This window comes from Diadema antillarum, unplaced genomic scaffold (genome assembly GCF_040938485.1).
Source record: "Diadema antillarum isolate AM-2024a unplaced genomic scaffold, OU_Dant_1.0 scf00000165, whole genome shotgun sequence".
Taxonomy (NCBI): Eukaryota; Metazoa; Echinodermata; class Echinoidea; order Diadematoida; family Diadematidae; genus Diadema; species Diadema antillarum.
The window spans coordinates 1,352,641-1,377,698 of NW_027271054.1; the positions used below are offsets into that span (position 1 = coordinate 1,352,641).

General features: G+C 39.1%; 1 protein-coding gene across 1 annotated transcript; it reads left to right on the forward strand.

The window, feature by feature from the left end:
* The first annotated feature begins 671 nt into the window (after nt 1–671).
* On the forward strand, nt 672–20,689 carry LOC139722421 (uncharacterized). The gene is made up of 9 exons (XM_071633713.1): nt 672–787; nt 1,977–3,648; nt 4,819–4,987; nt 5,469–5,660; nt 6,476–6,644; nt 7,379–7,533; nt 9,192–9,294; nt 12,272–12,392; nt 20,063–20,689. The coding sequence occupies exons 2-9, from the start codon at nt 2,017–2,019 to the stop codon at nt 20,096–20,098; spliced, it is 2,577 nt and encodes an 858-aa protein (XP_071489814.1). The 5' UTR covers nt 672–787; nt 1,977–2,016; the 3' UTR covers nt 20,099–20,689.
* Nucleotides 20,690–25,058: the final 4,369 nt, after the last annotated feature.

Genomic DNA, 25,058 nt, shown 5'->3' on the forward strand with positions numbered 1-25,058 from the left:
TTGTTGGTGTATTTTGAAGTTGAATGCAAAATACGCACATTGCTCCCGTTTTCAGTAGAAATTTCGATTGAAAAAAACAACCGAATGAACTCATGTGATTTTCGAACAGTCGAAAGTTACTTATAATCCTCACATCAAACCGGCGTGAGGTAAACATCAATGCTCAGTAATATTGGTAACCCAGACGAGTAACATGAAACCAGCAATGACTTATGATCAAGATACTAGTAGTCATATGCCTCTACTATAAGTAGAGTGCATTTCATGAATTATACAAAGTACAACGTTGTGATCATTATTATGACATATCGGTATTATAAGACTTATTAATTATGAGAAGTATTAGATATATTAGCTAAGAGATATATTAGTATTATTACATAGACCAGATATTACCAAAGAGATGTTTTTCTCACTATCTACTCATTATGCTCTTTTGGTGTAACATAATTATCATTCACAAGCCCTGAAAATTAATACTAATCGATGAAAATAGATTGCCATCGCAGATACAGTACAGTTGATTACGTGAAATAGAGGATAATTCATTACTACAACGACTCAGTGACCTGTTACTTATAAACGATGAATTGAGGCCAGATAGAGGGCGTTTACCCTCTCCTACGACTTGTATGCACCACGCACAAGATCCTGCCGTGTTAGCAGTATTAGTTGTACACAATCATTTTCTAATGAACAAGCTACAGACATGGCATGCATCTGCTCCTTAGCTTTTGTGTGTACTTAATTGGTTTATATGATATGTTTCTACATTCATATCTTTGCGGTAAGTGATATCGTCATTTAACCATTCACAACGTTTTCTAAAACTAGGACTGTGGCAAATACATTACATTTACATTTACTCTGTCCCTCCAACCTCCCTCACTCGCTCCCTGTCCTCCGTCCTATTACCACCCACCAGTGCAGTGGCACATTACATGTCTGTTCGGCGAGGAATCGGATCGTTACTGTAGTCCCACGTGCTTGACTTTATGGTGGTGAATTTGTAGGCTCTTCACGTCTGCTGCTGTTATCCAACTAGAAATATAGGCCGAGAAATCTAGATAGAAAAATCGGTCTGTCCGGAGGAGTTTTATATATATTTTTTTTACTTTGATGGTTCTCCTCCTGGGATAACCCCGGGGCGCTCCTTGTACGCAGTAACTTAGGTCTTTTAACTCTGAATTTAAGCTTTAACAAAAGGAGACCTCCGGATGATTTTCAGATTTTCACATTTGAACAACTATGAATTAGTTATAATGAGGACAGAGTTTCAGAATTTGTGATAATTGGGATGAAGAATAAGAATATTTTCGATATTTATAACAAATTGCAATGAACAAGGATGATGACATGGCAGGGTAACCGTAAGAATGCATGAGTTGGGGCTCTCGAGCCCTCAAGGAAGCAGAACAAAACAAAAGACGAAGGCATGCAAAGATTATATACACAGGTGAACTCGCAAGCAAGCGGTATTGTAATGTACATGTAATGAACTTGTTGTGGATGTATAAGTATATTATGAGTAGCGTCTACATGACTCTTCTTGGGCCTATATATTCCACCTTTTTTTTTTTTACACACAAATGTGCCATTTGAATTGTGTTGCATATGTGTGGATGTCGTAAGTTACTGTAGCTTTACAAATGAAAGTCCACTCCATGTCAAAGTAAATCATATGTATTTTTGTCCTGTTTTGTTGAAAAATTAGAGTTTGGCTAAACTAGGAGATTATTCTGTAGCACATTGTTCAATAAGATACCTGACACAGGGCACAAATAAAGCCAAATGAAACAATGGCAATTTCATGAAGTACGCATATCTATTTTGAATATTTATTTTTCCTGCACTTTAAAAAGAAAGTTTGTTTTGCAACTATTTTTTGTAATATGTAGGGCCTGTTGGTAATGTATGTTTATAAGTCTGTCCTCAACTTATTTCAAATTCTTTTTTTTTAATGTTCATTCTTTCAGAATAAGCTCAACTGCACTGTATTCATGAGTTTGATTGACAATGAGCTCAAGCCATGGACTAGAGACATGTGAGATATGCGGCCAGGAAGGCTTTGTAGGCGAGGCTGAGGTAAGGACTCACATGCTGCTGGACCATGAGGAGAATGGCGGCTCGTGCCCTCTGTGCGACCTCGGCCAGGTGACAGTGGAGGAGTTGGCTCTTCATATGAACACCGCCCACAGGAGCATCCTCAGTCCTTACGCTTCAAAGGAGTCACAAAATGGTTGTGCCATGCGGACGAGTCAGCGTCGCATAAGTGATGCCCCCTTTGCTTCCAGTGATGCAGTGGTAGTAGTGGCGGAAGAGGTTTGTGAGGGAGACTCTCTGATCTACATCGAGGACTACTTTGGGGAGTCAGAATCAGTGAAGCATCAGAACGGAAATCTATCGGAGTTGGGAACAGCCAACAGGACTAGCATGGACTGTATTGATAGTGTTGAAGATGCTGATGTGGCTGCTGAAAATGGTAGTGTGAGTGAAGTGGGCAAAATCGCATCTTCTGAAGAGGGCAGTGTTGATATTCACGAATCCGCAGGCGTGAGCGAGGCTTCAGGTGATCTCTTTGAAGAGACAAGATCACAGGAGGACTCCTGTAAGGAGAGTGCACTGGAACCTGAATGTCGTATGGTGGATGGAGCCAGGGAGGGCCTGCAGGAGAGGAGAGTGATACGGCTGGAGGCGGGAAGGGCAGCTCCTCAACAGGGTGATGGCTTCAAGGAGTGCCAGAGCTCAAAGGAGCGGAGCGCCTCCCGGGAGGGGAAGCAGACTGACAGGAAGCGGGGAAGGAAGGAGCCGGACGTCCGCCCCAAGGACACCCAGAGACCTCCTCCTGAGCGGCGGAGCAGCCAACAGTCGGTGGATACGAACAACTCATTGAGGAGCGAGAGTGGGAGTGTCAGGAGCGAAACCAGCAGCCCGTTCAAGAAGCTGCTGAGAACATTAACAGGAAGTGCTCCCGAGGAGGAGGAGAAAGAAAGCAAGCGAGAAGAGAGCGGGATATGGGTTGAGCGTCTCACGAATGACTCAGAACCTGACATCATTGGGGGTGATGCGGACATGATGATAGAAGATGCCCTAGCAGCTGATGAGGTTGAATTTGATGACATTCCCAGCACCAGTGGCATAAATCCCTCTGCCACATCCACCCCTTCCAAGTCAAATCCACTGCCACAAAAGAATAAAGTCAGCCCCAAGAAGCCAACATTACTCAGTCTGAGCATGAGTGCAAAGAATGTGGACAACCCAATTCTCTGTCCACTGTGTGGTCTTGGCAGCTATGATCCCAATTTTCTGAGTACACACATCAACAATGAGCATCCAGAGGGGGCAGTGGGCGGGGCTGCTGAGTCTGTGAAGGGAGCTGGAAGTGGTGGAGCCGATGGAGCGGAGGACATCAGCTGCCCTGTGTGTGGACTCTTCGGACTGGGTCCTCAAGAAATGAATGCCCATGTCGAGAGGCATTTCACTGACCAGCCGACAGATGGGGGAGAGGAAGTAGGAAGCCGACAAGGACCGAGCCGTGACAGGATCAGTGAGATGGAGAAAGCTGATCGGCAGCTGGCTCAACAGTTACTACAAGAGGAGAAGAAAGCACAGAAGGCGAGAGAGGAAGAGGAGTTCAGAAAGCTGCAGGTCAGTGACTGGTTTCTTAAAAGACCCCAGTACATTTTTTATTCATGTTCAGCAATGTAGTGATGATATAATAGTAGTGCCCATAAGGAATGTTAGCCCAGAATCTAATTTATGCACTACACCTGTATTTCCACCACCATTACTTTGAAGCAACTATCAGTAGAAGTAGTCTCAGGCTGCGTTTATCAACTTTCCCCTGTTTAAACGACTTTCGAAAGCCCTTTCGATAGCCCTTTCGATAGCCCTTTCCATAGCCCTTTCGAAAGCCCTTTCCATAGCCCTTTCGAAAGCCCTGTCCACTCCCTGTACTATTAATGTGCCGCTTGTTTCGTCGGCTGCGTTTATTAACTTTCCCCTGTTTAAACGGCTTTCGATAGCCCTTTCGATAGCCCTTTCAAAAGCCCTTTCCATAGCCCTTTCGAGAGCCCTTTCCAAAGCCCTGACTGCCTGTACTATTAATGTGCCGCTTGTTTTCTAAGAAGGGACGGCGAAAAGCAATTACCATCATAAAGACATATCTTCCTTTGAGAGTGACGAGTCATGATACAATGCCACATGAATCAATTGTCTTCCTATCTGTGAGGCAGCTCCAGTTTAGCACATACTTCAGATATTTCTGAGTGGCGGCATAAGAAACGCATGGTTGCATAACCGCAGTAGGGCGACCTAAAGGGCTTTCAAAACAGCTTTGCGTTTATCAACTTCGAAAGGCTTTTACAAACAGGTTTCTGATAACCTGTTTAGGAAACCTGTTTGGATCGTCACAAATTTGGGGCTTTCAAAACAGCTTTGCGCTTATCAACTCGTGAAAATTCCTTGAAAGCTGTTTGGATAACCTGTTTCTGCCGAGAAAGGAGAGTTGATAAACGCACCCTTTCGTAAAAGGCTTTCCTAAAGGGCTTTCAAAACAGCTCTGCGTTTATCAACTCGTAAAAATTCCTTGAAAGCTGTTTGGATAACCTGTTTCTGCTGAGAAAAGGAGTTGATAAATGCAGCCTAAGTAAACCATGATGAGTGTATTATGATTTTACATTGTGCAAGCAGTAATTCAGGGAGGATATTATTTGAAATTGTTACTAGTATATCATCTACATGTAAATCTGACCACATTGGTAGACTTTTCTGGGGTACTAATGTGATATTCCACCCTTTCTTACTTATCTTTTAAAGGAGAAGTATGGAACTGATGGAAGGGGTAGCTTCAGAGGTCAGACAGAAAGAAATACATCACGACAAGTGTGGCGGGGTCATCTGACACCGTTCGAATACCATGCCCAGAGAGCTGAGCTAGCAGAGTCCATGGCAACCGGGATTGACAGTGGACAAACTCGGATGTCCGGTAAATCTCACTTAATAGCAGAAATACATTCTCTCAAATCTGTCTTCACAGCAAGAGTTCTGTCAAGTTCTGTATTTGTATTAACAAGCAAAGCCCTTGCTCTCTATCAGCAGTTATTTGTAGTTAACATCACTAACTATCAGAATTGTCAATTACCTCACAAGATTTTGATGATGGTCGAGTGCTGGTTAAATTCCATTTTTTTCACTTCCATAGCTGAGGCTAAAAACAACATGCTTAATTTTTAAAAATTTTTAAATAATTTTGCAAAGTGTGTGTGTGTTTATGTGTGTGACAATGTCCCAGTGCAAGAAACACATGTACATCATTTTACAATGACTTATGCAGATCTACGTAAATTGTTTCTGCGTTTAAGAATTATATTGTCCCTGCTGAAAGCAGAATTCTGTACATATAATTATATGCCCATATTTTTTTTTCCTTCCCTTTGCCCTTTGATGCTGTCACACACCTTATGCAGGTATCATTCCTAAATTGATGGAGTATTATAACAACAAGGTACACGGAGTCTCATTTGCGCGCTTGTCTCTCAACCTGGACCACTTCTCCTCGGCAGCAGGTGATGTTGGCTGGGGATGCGGATACCGCAACATCCAGATGCTGCTATCTGCCATGGTAGAGGACCCACAGTTCAGACAAGTTGTATTCAATGGTACAGAAACATAATTTCTTGTTTTACCGTGTTGTCTATTTATTTGTGTTTTCTGTAGTTTGTTGGTTTTTGTTTTAATATTTAGCTATTGAATTCAGATTTCCAAGTCTACAACTTTCCCTTATTCTACATGAGGCGTTTAAAAAGCATATCTCTTCAGGTCCTGATAAGAGAATGTCAAGTTCTCCCTGATTTGGGAACTATTGAGGTGAATGGCGTTCACAAGTATTGCCCTGATTGCTCTGTGAAACCATCCTGATTTTGATCTGCAAATGTTGACAACCCGAGATTGAAGTTGTGTTTCTCAACTTGCTGAGCATAGCAGGAATTTAACTTTTAGCATAAATAGGTTGCTAGAACTGACAGATGTGCATTGCTTGATCAAGTATTTTGATAACCATATTGCAAGTCAAAATGCTTCAAATTTTCTGTGTGTGTGTTTTTTTGAAGGCTCTTGTTGCTTTCAAGCATAAAAATGATTAATGCTCACTTCATTTTACTTGCATTTTTGTGTAAATGCAGGGGCTGTATTTTTTTCTCTTTTTTTGCCATTGTTACATGTTTAGAAGCTTCCTATTAATGATTATTTATAACACAAGTATTAAAACTGAATTATGATTGTAGGAAATAATCTATAACAGTCCTTGGGTTTAGGTTGTTATTTAATCCTCTCGAGATCACCACTTTGTAAAGTGCCATCGATATTGTATGCAAACAGGATGCCGATGATAAGCATAGATTAAACAAAATTCACATTCCATTTGATATCTGTATCAATTGTTAGCTGTGACGTTCCCCCATGTTGGCTTTTACAGGGAGAAAGGATATTCCATCGATACCGCGCATCCAACTCCTGATCGAGGATGCATGGAGGAAGGGGTTCGACGTCCAGGGACGGGGTCAGCTGCAGGGCAAAGTTCATAACACCAGGAAGTGGATAGGAGCGACGGAGGTTGTGGCCATGCTCTCGGCACTTCGAATCAGGTGAGCGGATCTTGACTGCCACAACCATACATCTGTGTGCTGTTTGTACCGTGTGAGCCTCGCTTGTATATTTCGTAAGAGTGGAAGTGCGAGGTGTGGAATGGATGTTTAATATCAATCTTCCAATGAACTGACATTCTCATAACACACTGCCAAGAGTAGACAGCTCTGCAAAGTGTCTCCAAATTAGACCTGCCCTACCAAGATTTAGTAGTCTCATGTTTGTGTAGATATTTATGCTGTACAGCACCATTCTTTAATACACTTGCTTGAAATGCATGTTGAACATGTTCATTGTGCACTAATCATGTAACAAACGTGTGTTGTACATCCTGTGCCACTCCAGCATCATTAATGGCCCAAGCCTGCCATTCTATCATGTACTGTAAAAGTGGATATTTTCGCGCGACTAATTTTTCGTGCTGGGCCGGTTAAGAAGAGTTTCGCGTGTTTTTAATTCTGCGGAATCAAGGCATCAACTACTGGAACATATGGCAAGCATAAATATTTGCGTGCTTTTATTTTCGGGCTAGCTTCTGGTTGCGCGAAATGCGTGAAAATTTCAACACCGCGAAAATTTCCACTTTTACAGTAATGTAAACTGAGCTGCTTCTTGGATTGCATTGAAGAGTTGTTATCATTGTAAACCTTTTTTGCCAGTGTGATCGCTATCGTCATTTCATCATTTTTATTCAAAATTCAAACAATTCAGCAGCAATTGCTCTATCCAACAGGTGCAAGCTGTATGACTTCCATGCTCCCAGCGGCCCGAATGGTACCCATCCACGTCTCTTTGCATGGATCAGGGACTACTTTGGCAGGCCAGCACTGCTCAGCATGGATGGCTGTGGGAGATCCAACAAGCTACCACTCTACCTCCAGCATGAAGGTATATGTAGACCCTGCACAGCATCTGGTTCCCAAGAGTTGAAAAGGCAGCAGTCCTACAATAGGAGATTTATGGCCCAGTCAAAATGTCGGCGATCTGTCGGGGATTAGTTTTGGCCGGGGGTCGTCGTAGATAATAAAGAATCCTTGAACAATCCTAGCAATAATCCTAATAGAAATGGAGCAGTCACATTGTCTAAGATTTTTTCAAGGATTTTGACCCGGTTTTGTCGAAAAATCGTGGGATTAGCCTCCGATCGCCTCCGATTGCATCGGAGGCGATCGGAGACGATATCTGCGATCGTCTTTTGGTGCTCCCCTTGGCATCTTCAAAATCTTCAAAATCTTCTGTCACAGCCTCCTGCAGCAAGAGCGTCTCAAACTTTTAGCGATCCGGTCGGAGGCGCCCTTATATACACGGCGATTTACTACGATTCCACCGTACGAATCGTCGGAGACGATCACAGAAAGCATACGAATCGTCGCAGGGCGCCTCCGATTCAGTCGGAGGGCGCCGGAGACTACTCGCAGACATTGAATCTCAACCCGAATTTCCAATACCACACAGAATCTTGCGACTAGTCTCAGATTATTCGGAGGACGCCTCCGATTAATCGGAGGGCATCGTAGGTCATCGGATATTGTGTCTGGGATGCCAAAAATGGGTGAAAAATCTTGCAAGCAATCTTGCAATTTTAAGTTCAAAGTTAGGAGCCGCGACGGGTGTGGCGATGCCTAAAAAATCAGCCACAAGCCGCAGGCGTCCGGAGAGCGCCTCCGACGGGTGCAAAATCGTGAGATCTGTCTCAAGATTTTGTTAAAATTTCCCGGGTTTTACCCATCGCCGACGCATCGCAACTGATTTGTGACTGGCCCATTAGGCTTCCACCGACCTCTATTGACTTGCTGGCTAGCTTTTGTCCATTCCTAGTATACGATCTCTCCAACTGATGAAAGTTTTTTGCATCTGCAGCAGTCTTCTTTTGTTGATCCTCCTTTACTGTACGAAATTTCATCAGAAAGAGTGATTCGATATCAAAGTATGACAGATTAAATTCTTGTATGAACAAGACTTTTACTTTGCAAATGAGAAATTTAACAAGATTATTTAATATCCCTTTGATATGATATTGCATACTAATTGTGAAGTCCAGTTTATTGTCGCTTGGGCAACAAGACCTCGTATCCACAAAATGTCAAATGTTCAGGGGAGCAAAAAAAACCAAACATGGCAGCCAAAGCACTGCATCAAATGGGATAGCCTTTCCTTTCACATGCCATGGTGGCTTTATTTTTGGGGTAAGACAACCAGGATTTGGACAGGAAATCACTTAACTGATTATCTGACCATTAATCCAAAAAAGCCATTTTCATTAAAATTTCAGATGCGAGGTCTTGTTGCCCCAGCGACGTTATGTTTGATATTGATATGAGTAATATTTTGCTCTGTGAAGTAGGAACTTTCACATTCATATGAAAGAATCATGATACAAGCTTACCCAACTCTTGAACTACTTCACATTAAGTGCCACATAAATACACTGATGAAGACTTGACAACTGTTCTGTCAAAGGAGTGAGAGTCATATGCCAATGAATAAGATCTACTGGATGAAAGGTTCTATTGATGTGTTATTCTGCTTTTCCTTCCCTTGTGCAGGTCACAGCAGAACAGTGGTGGGTTGTGATGTCATGAAGGATAAATCAACCAGACTGCTCATCTTCGACCCCAGCATGGAGCTATCCAATGCCAAAGCTCTGAGGTGAGGAAGTCAAGTATGTAATAAGATGGAGGAGTAAACAAACAAACAAACAAATAAACAAACACACCCACCCACCTACACAGTACCACAACTACTACTTAACCCTAATCCCACCAGGTTTTTTTGAGGGACTTGAAACTTGAGGGTCTTTTTGGCCCCCCTTCAGATCTCGGTCGTGGATCACGCGATCCTTGCGAAAATTTGTACTAAGGTAATGGCCAATGTAATCTACAAGACTGTATAGTTATATTTTCATGCCTCCGCCACGAAGTGATGCCGGAGGCATTATGTTTTCGGGTTGTCCGTCCGTCTGTCCGTCCGTACGTCTGTACGTCCGTACGTCCGTCCGCTTTCGTTTACGCGATAACTTGAGAAATATTTACTGGAATTTTACCAAACTTGGTCCAAGTATGAAGTATGATGGGGCAATTATTTGAATAGATTTGGGGTGAAATCGGCTAAAGGTCAAAGGTCAAGGTCAAATCATGAAATTGTATCCGTTTATGGGATAACTCAAGACTGGTTAGAGCAAATTTCACCAAACTTTGTTGGAGGATGATGTATGATGGGACAATTACTTCATTAGTTTTTCAGTGAAATCGGACAGAGGTCAAAGGTCAAAGATCAAGGTCAAATCCTAAAATTTATCTGTTTACGTGATAACTCAAAACTGGATGAAGCAGCTTTCACCAAACTTGGTCCAAGGATTATGTATGATGGGACAATTAGTTGAGTAGATTTTAGTGACAATGGCAAGAGGTCAAAGGTCAAAAGTCAAGGTCAAATGCTGCAAATGTTGCAATTTCCCCCATATCTATGCAATGCCCAAAGGTATTTTCTTGAAACTTGGTGTGGACATGTACTACTGCGTAAAGATTCTCCAGAGAGCGTTTCATGTCATAAGGTCAAAGGTTAGGTGAAAATGTTGCAATATCACTTTTCTCGCAAATGGTTCAATGTATCTTCGTGGAACTTGGTACATACGCATGTACTGACTGGCAGGGATTATCTAGGGAATTTAGGGGTCATGGGTCAATAGTCAGGGGTCAAAGGTCAAGGTCAACTCCTCAAAATTTTACTATTTCCCTCATATACTAGCATATGCAATGCCTGCATTATTAGTTTCAAAACTTAATACATGCATTACCTAATGGAGATTCTCCGGGAAATTTTGAGCCAGAAGGTCAAAGGTCAAAGGTTAAGGGTCAAAGGCCAGGTTTCAATGCCCCCCCCCCCAAAAAAAAAAAAAAAAAAAAAAAAAAAATGTTTTGAACCGTCATTACACTCTTTCTTCATACCTTGGAAATTACTCGATGCATAAACTTATAAAAAGGTCCGTCAGAGTACAAGTAAAAATTCTCAATTCCCCAAATATGTGTACCTGCACTCTTAGAAAATTATAACAAACCCACAAGACATTTCTGACAAACCTGTCATTTCAATATTTTGCCAGTTATGTGAAACTGTCATGGATCACACATTATGAAGACATTGTACTATACGCCTATTGGGAGAATCATGCATTATGGCGGAGGCATCAGTCACCATAGCGACATTTCTAGTTCAAATATTCATTTATGTATTTTATATTAATTAATTTATGCCAATTTATGCAAAAATAATTTTTTTGCCTATAAATCAAAAAATAAAGCTCCAAGACTTCTAATTTTTGGTGAACATATTCTTTTCAATATCCTCAACAATAATATTGAAGCAAAAATTTGGCTTCGTAACTATTTCGTATTTTATTGTTTATTGAATTTTTTATGTATTTCTTTGTTTTTTACTTTTTGTTTTGTTGTTTTTTCGTCAAAATTTGACTCTTTGAGGTAAATTCACTTTCCGAAACATGTGAGGGTGCTCTTTCCAATGGTGCTATCAAGAAAATCCCATCATGTCTTGTTTTAGAGATAATTTCCGCTATTTTGATACTTTTTTGTATTTTTCCTTCAGATTTGATGGTAAAACAGTCTATCTTTGAGTTAGCCCATTGTCGGTAATATCGTTTGGAGGTAAAACGAGCTATCTTTTACATAAACCATAAAACCCTCTTATTTTAAATCATCGCTGTCAGATGGTAAAATGGTCTATCTTCGAGTTAGACCAGTTTACATATAAGTTGGCCCATTGTCGGTAATAATCGTTTGGAGGTAAAACGAGCTATCTTTTACATAAACCTTTTAACCTTCTTAACTGAGATTTTTTAATCATGGCTGTCAGATGGTAAAATGGTCTATCTTCGAGTTAGACCAATTACCACCTCACGGCCGTGAAATGGTCTGTCTAGAAGATAGACCACTTTAAAACCACAAGATGAAATGGTAAAATGGTCTAACTAAAAGATAGACCATTTTACCATAGTATGGCAATAGTGTTTGTGGTCTACCTAGAAGATAGACCATTTTACCATCTTAAGATGTGTAGCGGGAGTGTATACATGTGCTGTGGATAAACAGTCTATCTGCACAAAAATCTCATTTATTTTATAATTAAAACCCCAAATAAGCACAAAATTCTTCAGTTATCAGTGTTTAATATGCTTCTTCTTGTCCCATTGCTAAAAATGCATTATACCCATCTCCTAAAAAAGCTCAAACCTCTAAACTTTAAAGTCATTTTTCTCAGAACAGCAATTTTCGAGATAGACCGTTTTACCATCTGACGGCCGAACTGACAGAGAAAGATTATTGACAATGAAAATAACTGTTCCATGTACATGGGCACATAGTAAAGGAAAATAATATAGTCATAATGTATTGGCAAGATGTTATATTCATCTGATCCTATTGCATATACTTCTTAAATGATATCCAGTGTGCATATGTAAGTCTTTGCTCTGTCAAGCAAGCCTGGGACAAGGTTTCTTACTTTTAGGAACAAGCTTTGCTGTAAAGATAAGTATAAAATTTCAAGTTGTTAGTATTAAGAATCACTGTACTGACTGATGCACATTGTGGCATGTTGTGTTCAAATGCAGACGGGGTGAGATAACTGGTCACACCCTGAAACCAGTAAGGAAGACCCTCGGTCAAATGAAGGCCAAACAGTACCAAGTGGTCAGCATTGAAGGGCTGATGACCAAGGATCAAGAGTATGAGGTATGTTAGACTCATAGATGCCAAGTTCAAAAAAAATTTATGAGTGAGATTTTCATGACTTGGCATCTCGGTACGCACACATGTGCGTGAGCGATGGAGCGAAGCGACTGAGCAAGGGAGGGTGTGGGAGGGGGTGACACGACATTTGCTCCTGCGACAATTGCTCCGGTCTTATTTTCTCTAAGGACTTAGGGTTAGGGTTAGGGTTGTGATAGGGTTTTAGGTTTAGTTTGATGTGAGAATTAGGATTGGGGTTAGGGTTATGTTTATGGGTTGAATTCAAGTTTGGCTTAGCATGCAGATATATCATGGGAGTAATTGTCGCAGGAGCAAATGTCATGGAACCGTGGGAGGGAGGTGTCCGCCCTCCCACGGTTGGGAGCTCTTTCAGTTTTTAGCTCTTAACCCTAAAAAGACTGGGCTATTTTGGTAGCTCGAAAGACTGGGGGGGGGGGGGCCTAAAGGGCCCCCCCCCTTAAGATCTCGGCCGTGGATCGCGCGATCGCCGCGGAAATTTGCACAATGGTAGTGTGCGATGTAATCTACAAGATCGTATATTTAAATTTTACAAAATTGTCTTCTTTTATTTTATTTTGATTAATTATGCTACTTTATGCAAGAAATCAGACTCTTTGATCTAAATCAGTATATAAAGCTCGAAAAGTGCTCATTTTTGGTCTGATTATTCTTTGTGGCATTCTCAGCAAATGCACTTGAAAAAAAATTTGGTATCAAAATTAATTTCTTATTTATTTTATTGTTTTATGAATTTCTTATGTATTTCCTTGTTTTTTCGACCTTTTGTTGTTCTTGTTTTTTTAACAAAATTTGTGGCAGACACTTTTTGAAGCGTAATACTCCTAAAACAAATTAATTTTAGCCATTGAGAGTAAAAATAAGCATATGTGACCCACTTTGGCAAAATCAGGCTCTTGTCGGCAAAAACCAAAAATGAGTTTTTCATTTCATCTTGTAGAGAATTTTGTCCTCTTTCATATGATACCCAATTTGAAAATTTTGAATAAAATTTGACGAAGTTATGAGAAATTTAAGTTGATAAGGTATGAAAACATGAAACTGAGATAATCGCTTTCAAAGTTCAATGAACTTTCCCCAAAACAGAACAGTTTACATGCTGACACAAACTCCATAGCAACAGTATCTCATATTCAAGCAATCACCCTCAAATATCACACACACACTTCAGACACACTTTACCATATATTAGGAAATTAGTGTTCTTTGTCTTATCAATTTAAAGTAAGAGCCAATTAAAAACAATAAAAAACAAAAGATATCAAAGTGTGCTGCCAAAAACGGCGATAGTTCCCACATTACTATCACTACAACACATTTTCAATATTGCTGAAATCATAAATATTACTTATTAATATTTTGTGTAATTTGTATGTTTGATTACACTGTAGAAATATTAATTACTTGATTAGCATAATAATAAGTTTGAGATTAAAATGAAAACAATAGAAAACATAGGTTTTTTAACATCTTTCTCTCTCAAATTGATGTTGTACAGTAGTGAAGCATGTTGTGGTTTCTGTTTCTTTGCCATAGTGCCAGACACAATTAAATGATGTACATGTCTCTCCTCATAATCTAGTTTTGGGGATTAAAAATAAGAAATAGCAAATGCACTTAAAGGTGCAATACAGCCATAGACCTGGGACAGAATACCACCGTTTCAATGACATTAAAAAACAAAGGTTGACGTCTTCCGCAAGTCTCACATCAGGTGCAGGCGAATTTCCCAGTTGTCAAGTACTGTTTCTACATGATTTATTAGCTATTGTTGCAAAGGGAAACGTACTGAATTGATATATTTATGAAAAAAAAATCATAACATAACAAAAAAAAAAAATCCTTTCCAACCTGCTAGCACTAATGACCTTTGACTCTTAAAGCAAGTGTTTGAAATCTCCTGGGTTGAAACTCATCCAAAATGGTACAAAGTTATCAATATGTTTGTATCACATTAACTGTACTCCAGGTTGTATGACTGTACTGTACCTTTGAGCATTTTACTCTGTCCAGCAAGATGAAAAAGCACAACACAGAAATGCACTTTCATCCAACATTTTCATCCTATCTTTAGACATGTATACAAATACAGCTTACAGAATACTCATGAAATTATATTTACAATGTAATCTTTATTCTGTCAGTATGACACAATGTTTCACTTACGTTCATCCGGAAAATTAAACTATCTGTGGAAATATAACAATAGTTCAGCTTTACAGAAGTAAAATCATATTTAGATAAATAAAAATATAAAATTTCAGCAAGTATGTTCTATTATGAATAGTTTAGAAGATGCATACCAATGCACTTGCTGTTCATCTGGGGGAAAAAATGAAAATGAAAATCTATAAAAATGCTGACCAGAAACCAGACTTGAGATTTACTTTTAATTTCAACCAAACGAAATGTTTAAAAGCACACACAGAAAACTTCTTAAAACGTAGTACAATGTATCTGTAGTGACACCTACAGAGCCTTTGTATGCATTAATTTAATATGGCATGATTATCTTGCAAAATCATGGAATAGTGACTTCCAAATAATACATACAGCCTACCTCAAATGAGTGCAAAGATCAGGTTTGTAACTCTGTTTCACGTGAAAATTATATAAAGTGGCTGACAACACATTGGGAAGAAGTACTGTTGTCTATTTGATTCATTCAATTAAAGATAATGGCTTCTGAAAAATATGAATACAGGTAACAACTACTAGATTATCAACCTCATCCAAAGGAAATTATTTTTAATGCTAACAAGCATGCAGGTTACAATGACATTGACGTAACATGCTATGGAATATTGCATTATGAAAGGATAAGAGAAATACTTCTAGAGGCACAAGGAAAAGAAACTGTTATTTCAGCATTACTGATTGTGATTGCCAAAGGACACTGTGATATCTGAGAAATGTTTAAGGAAATATGATCGATATAATCTGATGTGAATTACGTACAGTGTCTTGATGGATGATACTGGCTCCACAGTAGATCAGATAAAACACAAAGCAACAGAACATATTATTAAGACAGACAAGCATCAGCATGAAATCTTGCAAAGGTTGAGCTTGTACGTCAGTCATGATACAGCATGTTCTGTACCATGGGACACACCAAGTCCTTGACGATGAAGTCACTATTTCATTGGAAAGTCCAACACAGGTAAGTCGCTGGTTTATATACGGTCACCATTTCAGAGAAGAGCTCATTCCAGAACTTTAGCAAAAGTTCAACTTAAATAAAAATAATCGTCAGTTCATGACAGTCTCCAATAATTTCTAAAGATTAAAAAAAATATGGGGGTTAAAACACAAAGCAAGCCATACCAGATAGCATCTTAATTGTTTATCCTGGCCTGGGACAACTGGTCTATGAAGTGGATTTCACTGAAGAGCTTGCAGCGGCAAGTCCTTTTCCTCAGTTGAATCACATCCACAAGCGACTGAACATTTTACATCACCTGTTGAATTTTCACCGTGCTGTCATCAATACGTTCACTGACTGTAACGCTATCCTCATCTTCAAAACGATGGGTCGATGCACAGCCTCATCCATGCTCCTGTAGCCTGTAAATCGTCACTGCACTTGAGTTCTAATAAATGAGAATTTCAAGATACAATATTCAGCAATGAATACAAATAAACCCCAATTGCATAGAAAATCATGTGCATGCATCTTTACTACGGGTCTGCACTATTAAATACACTAAGACAAGTTAGGTCGATCACTGTACTGCTGTTTATCTCATCATGCATGCAAGGTTAACATTTCATTTGTTGCAGCCAAACATCATTGGATCTACGCTGTAACTTCTACGTGCTACCTTGACATGTATTGTAGTTGTCAGGAAATCACCATTGATTTCGATGGATGGAAATGTTGTAATCTCACCATTTTTTTAAAGTAAAAAAATAAGCACACAATTACTCACAATCATGCAGTAATCAGGGTGGTGCTATAGCTCGCATACCACATTTAACTACAAGGCTTAATTATAATAATAGTAAACTACCGTCAGTGTCTGATCTTGTCATTGGACATTGTATGTTAGTATTACATATTCTTGTTTTGTCAGAGTTTTATACATGCCAAATAACACAAGGCTTTGTTTACTTCACTAGCTAAGCGAGATCAGAGTCTGCTGACTATGATGATACTGGAGTGGTCGCATTTGATGAGGGACACTGCCAAATTCAATTCTATTCTGTGATTGTCACTGTAGGCAACATGTCGTGTCAACATGACAATAGAAGAGAATAAAAAATGAGTACATTAAATCAGCGGTAATGCGAAAATGACCATCATTCCTTGCTGCATCATGATGCAGCAATGATTCTTATTTTACTAATAAGAATCACCAAGTCTCGCATGAGCCTCACGATGAAAAAATTACGCCTATCGTTAGATGTACACAAGACTGTGATAAAGTGTGATCGTAAGTGAGCCAGTCAATACATAATGAAACTCACCAGCAGAGTCGTCAGAGTTGTCTCTTGTGGTGGCAAAGTAATCAAAGATGAACTCTTCCGTTTCATCTACGGATATTCTTAAGCAAGTTTCAGCTTTCTTGCATGATTCGGCAACTCTTCAATCAATAGCAAGACGGTCCATTGTTGTACGGTAGTGTTGCGTGTACTTGTGTTCGCGTAATCGGCTTCGCTTCGGTGCCACGCCACGTGGAAAGCTACATGTGGGGCTAACACTGCGATGACCGCACCGCGACGTAAACAGGACCAGCTGTTCAGTGATGTCTTGTTGACCAATGGGCTGGCTTGATTTAGATCACGTGCCTAACGACACGCGTTGTTTACAGTCTTGGTAACAATTTTGCATAAAAGGCGTCTCCTTTAGACAGTCTTTTCATTGGTTGGATTATGGATGACATCACCCTACATTCCATATTTGGAATCTGCAGACCTTGCTCGTTCTAACGATACCTAATGTGTTGGGGTTCGGCTCAACAAAAGACATGAAGGCGTGGATGAAATGATGATAACATTTGCATATTTTGCCCAAAATCGGGATGATCAATGAGATTTTCCGTCAAAATCTGAGTTTGAAAGGCTTCAAAAATCATCTAATTTCTCATATTTTTAATTGAGCTACTGAAATAATACCAACAGCATATGATTCTTGAGATGTTGCCCAATTCAAACATACCATAATGTCAATTTGGCCCCTGTGACCCAGATTCACCTTATTTTGCCCGCTGCGCCGTTCGAGCATTGCCGACAAGCGCCTGATTTTGCCAAAGTGGGTCACATATTTATATGAACCATGTGAAAAAACTCAATTTGCATTGACTTTGTACACAAAATCACATTTTTGAGCCATTTTCGGCCTCACGTGCATGTACAAAAAGTTATGTAACTTCAGAACCGTACCCCCGAGCGTCACAAATTTGGTGTCAAAATGTGCGGGAAACTCGAAAGAAAAAAGTCATAGAGCATCGCGGCGAGAGCATTGCGCGTTGCAGAGTAATCACGCGAAATATCGAGGGGGGGGCCTTTTAGGCCCCCCCCCCAGTCTTTTTAGGGTTAATGGTGCATGCTGGTGCATACTTAAGTGACTATTTTTTACTTATTTCGAAACACAAATGGGAAATATGCCTTCAATTGCAACTCTTACTTTAATCCTTTCAGCTATGCTCCCAATGCGTGAGAAAAATGGGTGTCATGCGTGAGATCGTGAGACAGACCCTAAATGCTTGAGTCTCACTCACAATGCGTGAGACTAGGTAGCTCTGTAGACTCTTTGTCTCGAGCCTTACCATATGTGACCCTGCACCACAAAACCAACAAAAGTTGCCAGACATGGATTTGTAGTTAGGAGCAGATTCTGAAAGAGTAGACTCTAAGCTGTAAAATGATGTATAACTCAATTCAGTGGACTCTCCTAGCCTATCTAAATCTTGGAAAGAAAGCACATACTATGGAAAAGTATGAACTGAGAAAAGAGGCTCTGAAGTACAGGGTCTATTCAAGCATTTAATCTTTACCTAGTTGTGATAGCTGTGTGATGAATGAGACAAAAAAACAGGATACAAACCACAGTAGCAACAACTATGAAGGGATTATCAGATTAAGCTGAAATTAAGCCTGCTCTATTAACACATTCTGTCCATGATTAATGCCAACTTTCAGAGCAGCAGTATTATTCTTTCAAAAGTTACTAGAGTTTAAAGTGAAGAGTGTGCAAAGGATTTTAAAAAATGAAAAGGGGCCTCTGAGACATACCTGATGACACTACTTTACCACAAAAGACTTGTAGAAAAACTGCTGAAAACCTGCTTTCCCATTCATTTCATGATACCAAACCATGAATGATATAGAAGAAGAATAGCTCTTTCAGAAAATATGGAAAACTCAAAATTGACTTGGTTGACCCATTTCACTTTTTTTGAGTCGTCACGTAAAATCAAGGGGTGCAACTTAAATTTGTTGTGTGATGCACGGTCACATATGGTATTATACCCCAGGCCACCTCTTCACTGCCCTCTATATGGCCAATCATATTACCATTTGCATGTAAGCCAGAAGCCCTCACTGGCAAACAATGTCTTTGTTTGTTTTTCAATTTCAGACTAAGTATTCTTCAGACTTGTTATACCTACTGAGAAAGTGTTTTTACACTTCTCGTAAATCTGTGACATCTGCGGAGATTGGTGGTTGAGAAGCAAAAGACTAAGCCATGAATTTAGACTTGATTCAAGAATCAATTGTCAATGTCTATTTGTAACACACAGTAGTGTAACTCACAGTGGCACAGTGGTAATAGTCTGCAGTGTTTAGAAAAAAATACCAGAGTTTATTATTATTTAGGGCAACAATTGTTGATGTGTAGCACTATAATGCAATAATTACAATTATGCTGTAAGAGCAATCATGATCATGTTGATGATGATGATGATTATCATTTATCATCTTCATCATTTTCATCATCGTTAAGGACTTGAGAGAAAGATGAATGGTGCATGAATGTCTTTTCATGGATTGATTTCAGGGTTCTCATCTATTGTGTGACATGTACAAAAGAGAACATTTCAAGGAAATTACTGAATTTACCAAAACCACGCAGACTAAATGCTGCCAATGCGTAAAGAGTTTAAAACACCTGTACATTATTGATACATGTATGTCAGAGATATGTCCAAAATATATTGTTGCTGGGTTGACAAGACCTTGTATCTCAAATTTGGGGGAAATTACTTTTTTTGGATTAATGATCAGATAATCAGTGAAGCGATGCACTGTCCAAATCCGAGCTGTATTACCTAAAAAATTAAACCACCACGGCATGTCGAAGGAAAGTCTATCCTATTTGATATTGTGCTTTGGCTGCCCTGTTTGTTTTGTTATGTTTTGTTTTTTTGCTCTCCTGAACATTCAACATTTTGTAGATTTGAGGTCTTGTCACCCCAGCAAAGAATGGGTATCATAAAATTTAGTCTTATAGCAACATATGCTCTCTTTCAGATCAGCCTTGAATATAATAAAGCCAAGTTTTCAACAGAATGTACAGCTGATGATTTGTTACATATGCTAAAACTGGCAAAACTTATAATTTCTTTTGAGAATCTGACAGAGGTGTTAATTTTTGTCGCATTTGCATTTTTCACTTTCTTTGTCTACAGAGGAGCAAACTGCTATCATCACACCGGATCCCTTGACACCAGTGACACTTCCTGTCCTGGTGGACATTACTTTTCAAATTTGGGCGTGAAATGTCCTTTTTCTACAGCTCATATCATCTCTATCTGGCGCTTGGACCATCAAAGTCCGTACCATGATACAGCGAGTCTTGACATCATCGGGACCTCAAAACCAGTGCTTCTTGTTTGTGGCAATGACATGCATCTCTGCAAAATGCAGAAGTCTACTTATCGACAGGCTTGTATAAAGAAAGCTTGAAGATGAAACTAAAGTTGGGACGTTGCCTTGATACATCGATTGGAGGTCACCTTTAATCTCTGTCTTTCAGTAGATAATAAATTATGTGATATATGAATACAGACTTCTAGCATATCTTATTGTGACTGTCTTCCATGTATGTTTGTCTTCCATTGAGACAACACAGAGTTGTAGATCACTACTTATCCTTTGCCTTGATATTTGATAATACACTCTTCGCCTATAAATATTTGTGTTTATAGCAGAAACCAAGAAATGTAGGATGAACAGGATTCACTATAACTTTTTCAGTAGATTTAAAAATGAATGCCTTCTTTCATTAAATTGGGAGTGTTTCACCAAAGCACCTGATTCTTTAAAGGGAATGATACCCCTGTTTCTTTGTTGTTGGAGGAGGACTGTTTAGGGAGATGCAAGGACCCATCTGAAGACTCCTGACTGCCCTTTTAGTCTTCTATTTTTCTAAATTTACTGACCAAAGGTTTTGTTGTTTGAAATTGAAGTTTTAAACTCATTGAAGCAATACTTAGTATGCAGCTGTTTTGTTGCAACATTAACACTTCATTGCACAAAGTACATTGGAGACCTGGCAAGATATCTGAACACACACACACACACACACACACACACACACACACACACACAAACACACACACACGCACACACACACACACAAACACACACACACACACACATGCATACACACACACATCATGAGTGAGCTGATCTGTCAGATCTGTGCAGTTTGAGATATTATTTACGAGATGGGGTTTGTTATTTTGGGCATTATTGTTAACATACCAGAGTTGTAGCTTTCCTATGTTCCTTTCATATAAGCATATTCACTGCTCAAAGTTAAATAGCACAACATATTTATTTGTTTGAAGTACGCCTTTGTTGTTGTTTTTTTTGTGATACAGAAATGCAAGTTGCTTTACACTGAAAATAGGAAATAGAACTTTCGTAAGAAACAATTTATCATACATGAAGGATTTGACTTAAGTTTGAAGAGCTGCAGCAACACAAAACCTTGTCATGTGCTTGATAGTGAGTGAGCCCCTAGAGCCATTTTTCTCTCAACAGTTATGCAGAACAGTAATACTAACTCCATTTGAAAGATTGTTATGAAAGTGTGATGTTTGTTGTTGTTGTTTTTTAACTCATAATTCCAAACACCTTGCCAGCTTTGGGATATGGTATTTACAACTCAATAATGATTAACACTTTTATATGCCTGTGGCAATACATACGGTGTGGCAGGATTTCTCAAATAGACTACCGAAGTGATGTTGTCACGATATTTTGTTATAGCTTTGGTTAGAACCAGATGTGAGCATGGCTTGCAACAATAGCGCTCACAAATATTCGGATCAGGTGAGGTTGTTTAGAACCTGTCTCTATGGCAGTGAATAACTGTGATATCATACTGTGGCACTCTATAATTATGGAGGAAGAGATTCGTTACTAGTGCAATGAGCTGAAAGTGATACCAATTATTGCATTCCAGTTCTTTACTATTAATGGTTATACATTTTCTGATTTATTCAAAATTGATCCTTTTGATGATATACAACTGAAAATAGGTAAAAAGGTATGCATAACCTAATTATTGTTTGTTTAACAATATTTACTCAGTTTGGCTCTAGATTGTACAGAGGGAAGAAGGAGTACAGGCAACTACCATTTTAACAAAGTCCCCGGGACCAGCAGGTTTTTTTTTCGCCATCTCAAACTTTCATTGTAGCCAAACAATAAAGTACATAAAGATGTGTAGAAGATAATTTTCGGACTTGAATTTTTACTTCATTTTATGGAGAATTTTGATATACCGTGTTTGTCAGGCTTTATTACGCGAGTGCACTGTACTACTCATGGAACAGTCTTTTGGCTAACATGACCTTGATCCTGTGGAATTCACCTCTCTTGGGTAAACTGGTGTAAGGCGTTGACAACGAAGTGTACCTGGTGGACAGGAAACTGACTTATATATTCATGTAGTGCCATCATGTCTCAGGATACCCTCTGCAATTATCTCAAGAGGGTTAGTCATTACATTTGCAGGGAGAAAGTGATGTCTTTGTGTATGTTTGATGCCGCCACAATTTTTAATCTGTCAATCACTAACTCTTTCTTTGCCACCAGTAGTGAATTTATTTTTGTGATGATTAGAGATTATATGAAAGAAATATCTGTGTGAAATTACAAAATATCTCTTATATGTTTCCTATATTGATGTGTGTAACATACTCTATATATTTGTAGTATTTATACACTTACGTGTTGTATGAACAAGCAATGGCTGTAATAACACACATCAGAGGTTAATAAATCAGTTTGATTTTACTTCTTTAATATTTCATTCTTCTCTAATGTAGTGAAAGAGACAAAGCAGAAAGAGAAAGACATTCTAGTTGTCTAATTTCTAGCATTGTCGTATCTGTTTAGTTTAGATCCATAAGGCGGTACAGTCTGTAATAACATCAGTGCACAAAGCCAATGAAATGGCATGAATGGTCTACACACTATGCTACACATAGAAACTGTTTCTAAGCAAACGCATTACTTGCCATGTTTGTAAGGCCACCACACGGGTTTTCTACAAAGGGATGGAAACAATTTCTGCTGTCAGGTTTGGAGCATCGTCAGACTTCTGCACAATTAATGTGGCAGATATACAGTCTGTATGGTGGATAATACACAATTTCTTTTTCTGTCTCCTATTTGGGCAAGGCCCTGTTTTATGACGAGTTATGATTGAATATATAGTTGATTTCTATCATAAGTCTATGGCAGCCTGTGTGGTAAGGAAATTTGTAATCAATTATATCTTTTGATAAAACTCGGCTCTGGAGTTTATAAGGATATTTTTTTTTCTTTTTTCTGTATTGCTACTGAATGTCTTATTTCATGTCATTAACTGAACAAAACATGAACTACATGTATTGTGTTGAAAGTGTGTATACAAGTGCATGTATTTATTTTTTTTTAATGAAACCAAGGACTTGATAGAATTTGTGCTCTGAGATAAAAGGTCAAAGGTTAGCTTACAGACTCAAAGATGAAATCTATTGATACAATGTACTTATCAATCTGCTCTTTCCTTGAACAACAAAGCTCTGGTCATATTTATTTCATATCTGAAGTGTAGTTCACCTACTCTAAGTGAGGCCTTGAAATATAAGGAACTGGAAAATGTCCCAACAGTGCGAAATCAAACTCTACGATCTATGCTATAATATGTGGCACAGTGTACACTGCAGGACCTGTGATCAACCCAAAGATGTCAATGTGTGTGTTGCTCTCATGCTGCTGCACCTTGTGGCGTGTTTCTACAGAATCCCAAATTCCAGGTCTATCGGATTCTATCTGAGAGAACAGCCTATAAGATGGAAACGCACCAGTATCGGATTTTTCAGATTCCAATAGCCACAAAAATTCTGATTATCATAACCGTCTCCTGAGGTAGTTCTTTCTGGGTTAGTTTCCCGTTTCAGTGCTGTGGAAACACGCCGGGTTTATCAATCCGATACAGCTGATGTGAGGTTGCGGTATGGCCCGGAAGTATTATCTTAAGTCAATCACTGGTGACATGATCGTACTTTATCAGACAGTGCCAAACTAGACCGCAAAAACACCATCTAAAACGCAATTGAATGCATCGATCGGCAAATCGTACCAGCCGTCATGATGGATGTTTATATACCAACAATGCACTAAGCCAACTTTCCAGACATCCGGTCACAACTGCATACAGGCGTAGAATCAGATTCTTACTGATGATACGCTTTCTGTGGAAACAACCCGGGGCTGCGTTAGCGCAGTATTTAATTCCAGGTTTGCAAATTCTGGGTCTATCGTATTTTCTGTGGAAACACGCTGATAGTGGTGTCTTCATGTTTGTGTCAATTGAGGTGATTTTACTGAATGGTTAATTGCAATTTATTCAGGATTTAATGTCTTCCTCAAGTGTGCCCACATGCTCTTGACTCTTGAAGAACTGAAATTTATTTTGTATATGTGATACCTGTCATCTTATCTATTTTCTCATGTACACTTATTACCCTTTTCTTTCAGATGGGTATATGTAACATTGCATCCGAGTGCATAAGCTTGCCTGTAATTGGCCAGCGTCTATGTGCTCTACATACATTTATAAAATCATTTCTCTGACAATAACGGAATGTTTGATGAATTTGCCATGTTTGATTTAAGGTGTTTTTTCTTTTATGGGTCGTACAATGTAGTCTTCTCTACTTAACATCCATGTGTCAGGCATCTATATGTGACGTGCATTTTGAAGCTTTGCCACAATTAGTGTGAGTTTGATAATCTCATGTGTACATGAATCATGAATAATGTTTAAGGGCAAAGAATATTCTTCAAGGGTATACTTGAATCATGAATAATGTTGAAAGCAAACAATATCTGCTACAGGTGTACATGATTGGCGTTGCATATGAAACAGAGTACGACTGTACCTCTTTGAGAGGAAAATCTGGTTTATTGTTATGTTCAAGTACATGACAAAGGTGCCACTTTTCATGGATGAAGCAAAAGTCAGACAAACAAAACAAGCAAGCAAATAATCACTCTTTTTGTTCACGCACTACAGTTGCAATGCGAAATATTCCAGTCAAATTATGTGTTTTTTGTTCACTCCTTTTTTCCTAGCATAATTGACCGTAAAGGTGACTCCTGTTTAGCCAAGTCCTTGGGACT

Excerpts from the sequence above, each read along its gene's own strand:
- LOC139722421 (XM_071633713.1), top strand. The coding sequence starts at position 2,017 with ATGAGCTCAAGCCATGGACTAGAGACATGTGAGATATGCGGCCAGGAA. Across the intron at positions 4,988-5,468 it reads TGGACAAACTCGGATGTCCG|GTATCATTCCTAAATTGATG; the intron begins GTAAATCTCACT and ends CACCTTATGCAG. Across the intron at positions 9,295-12,271 it reads TCCAATGCCAAAGCTCTGAG|ACGGGGTGAGATAACTGGTC; the intron begins GTGAGGAAGTCA and ends GTTCAAATGCAG.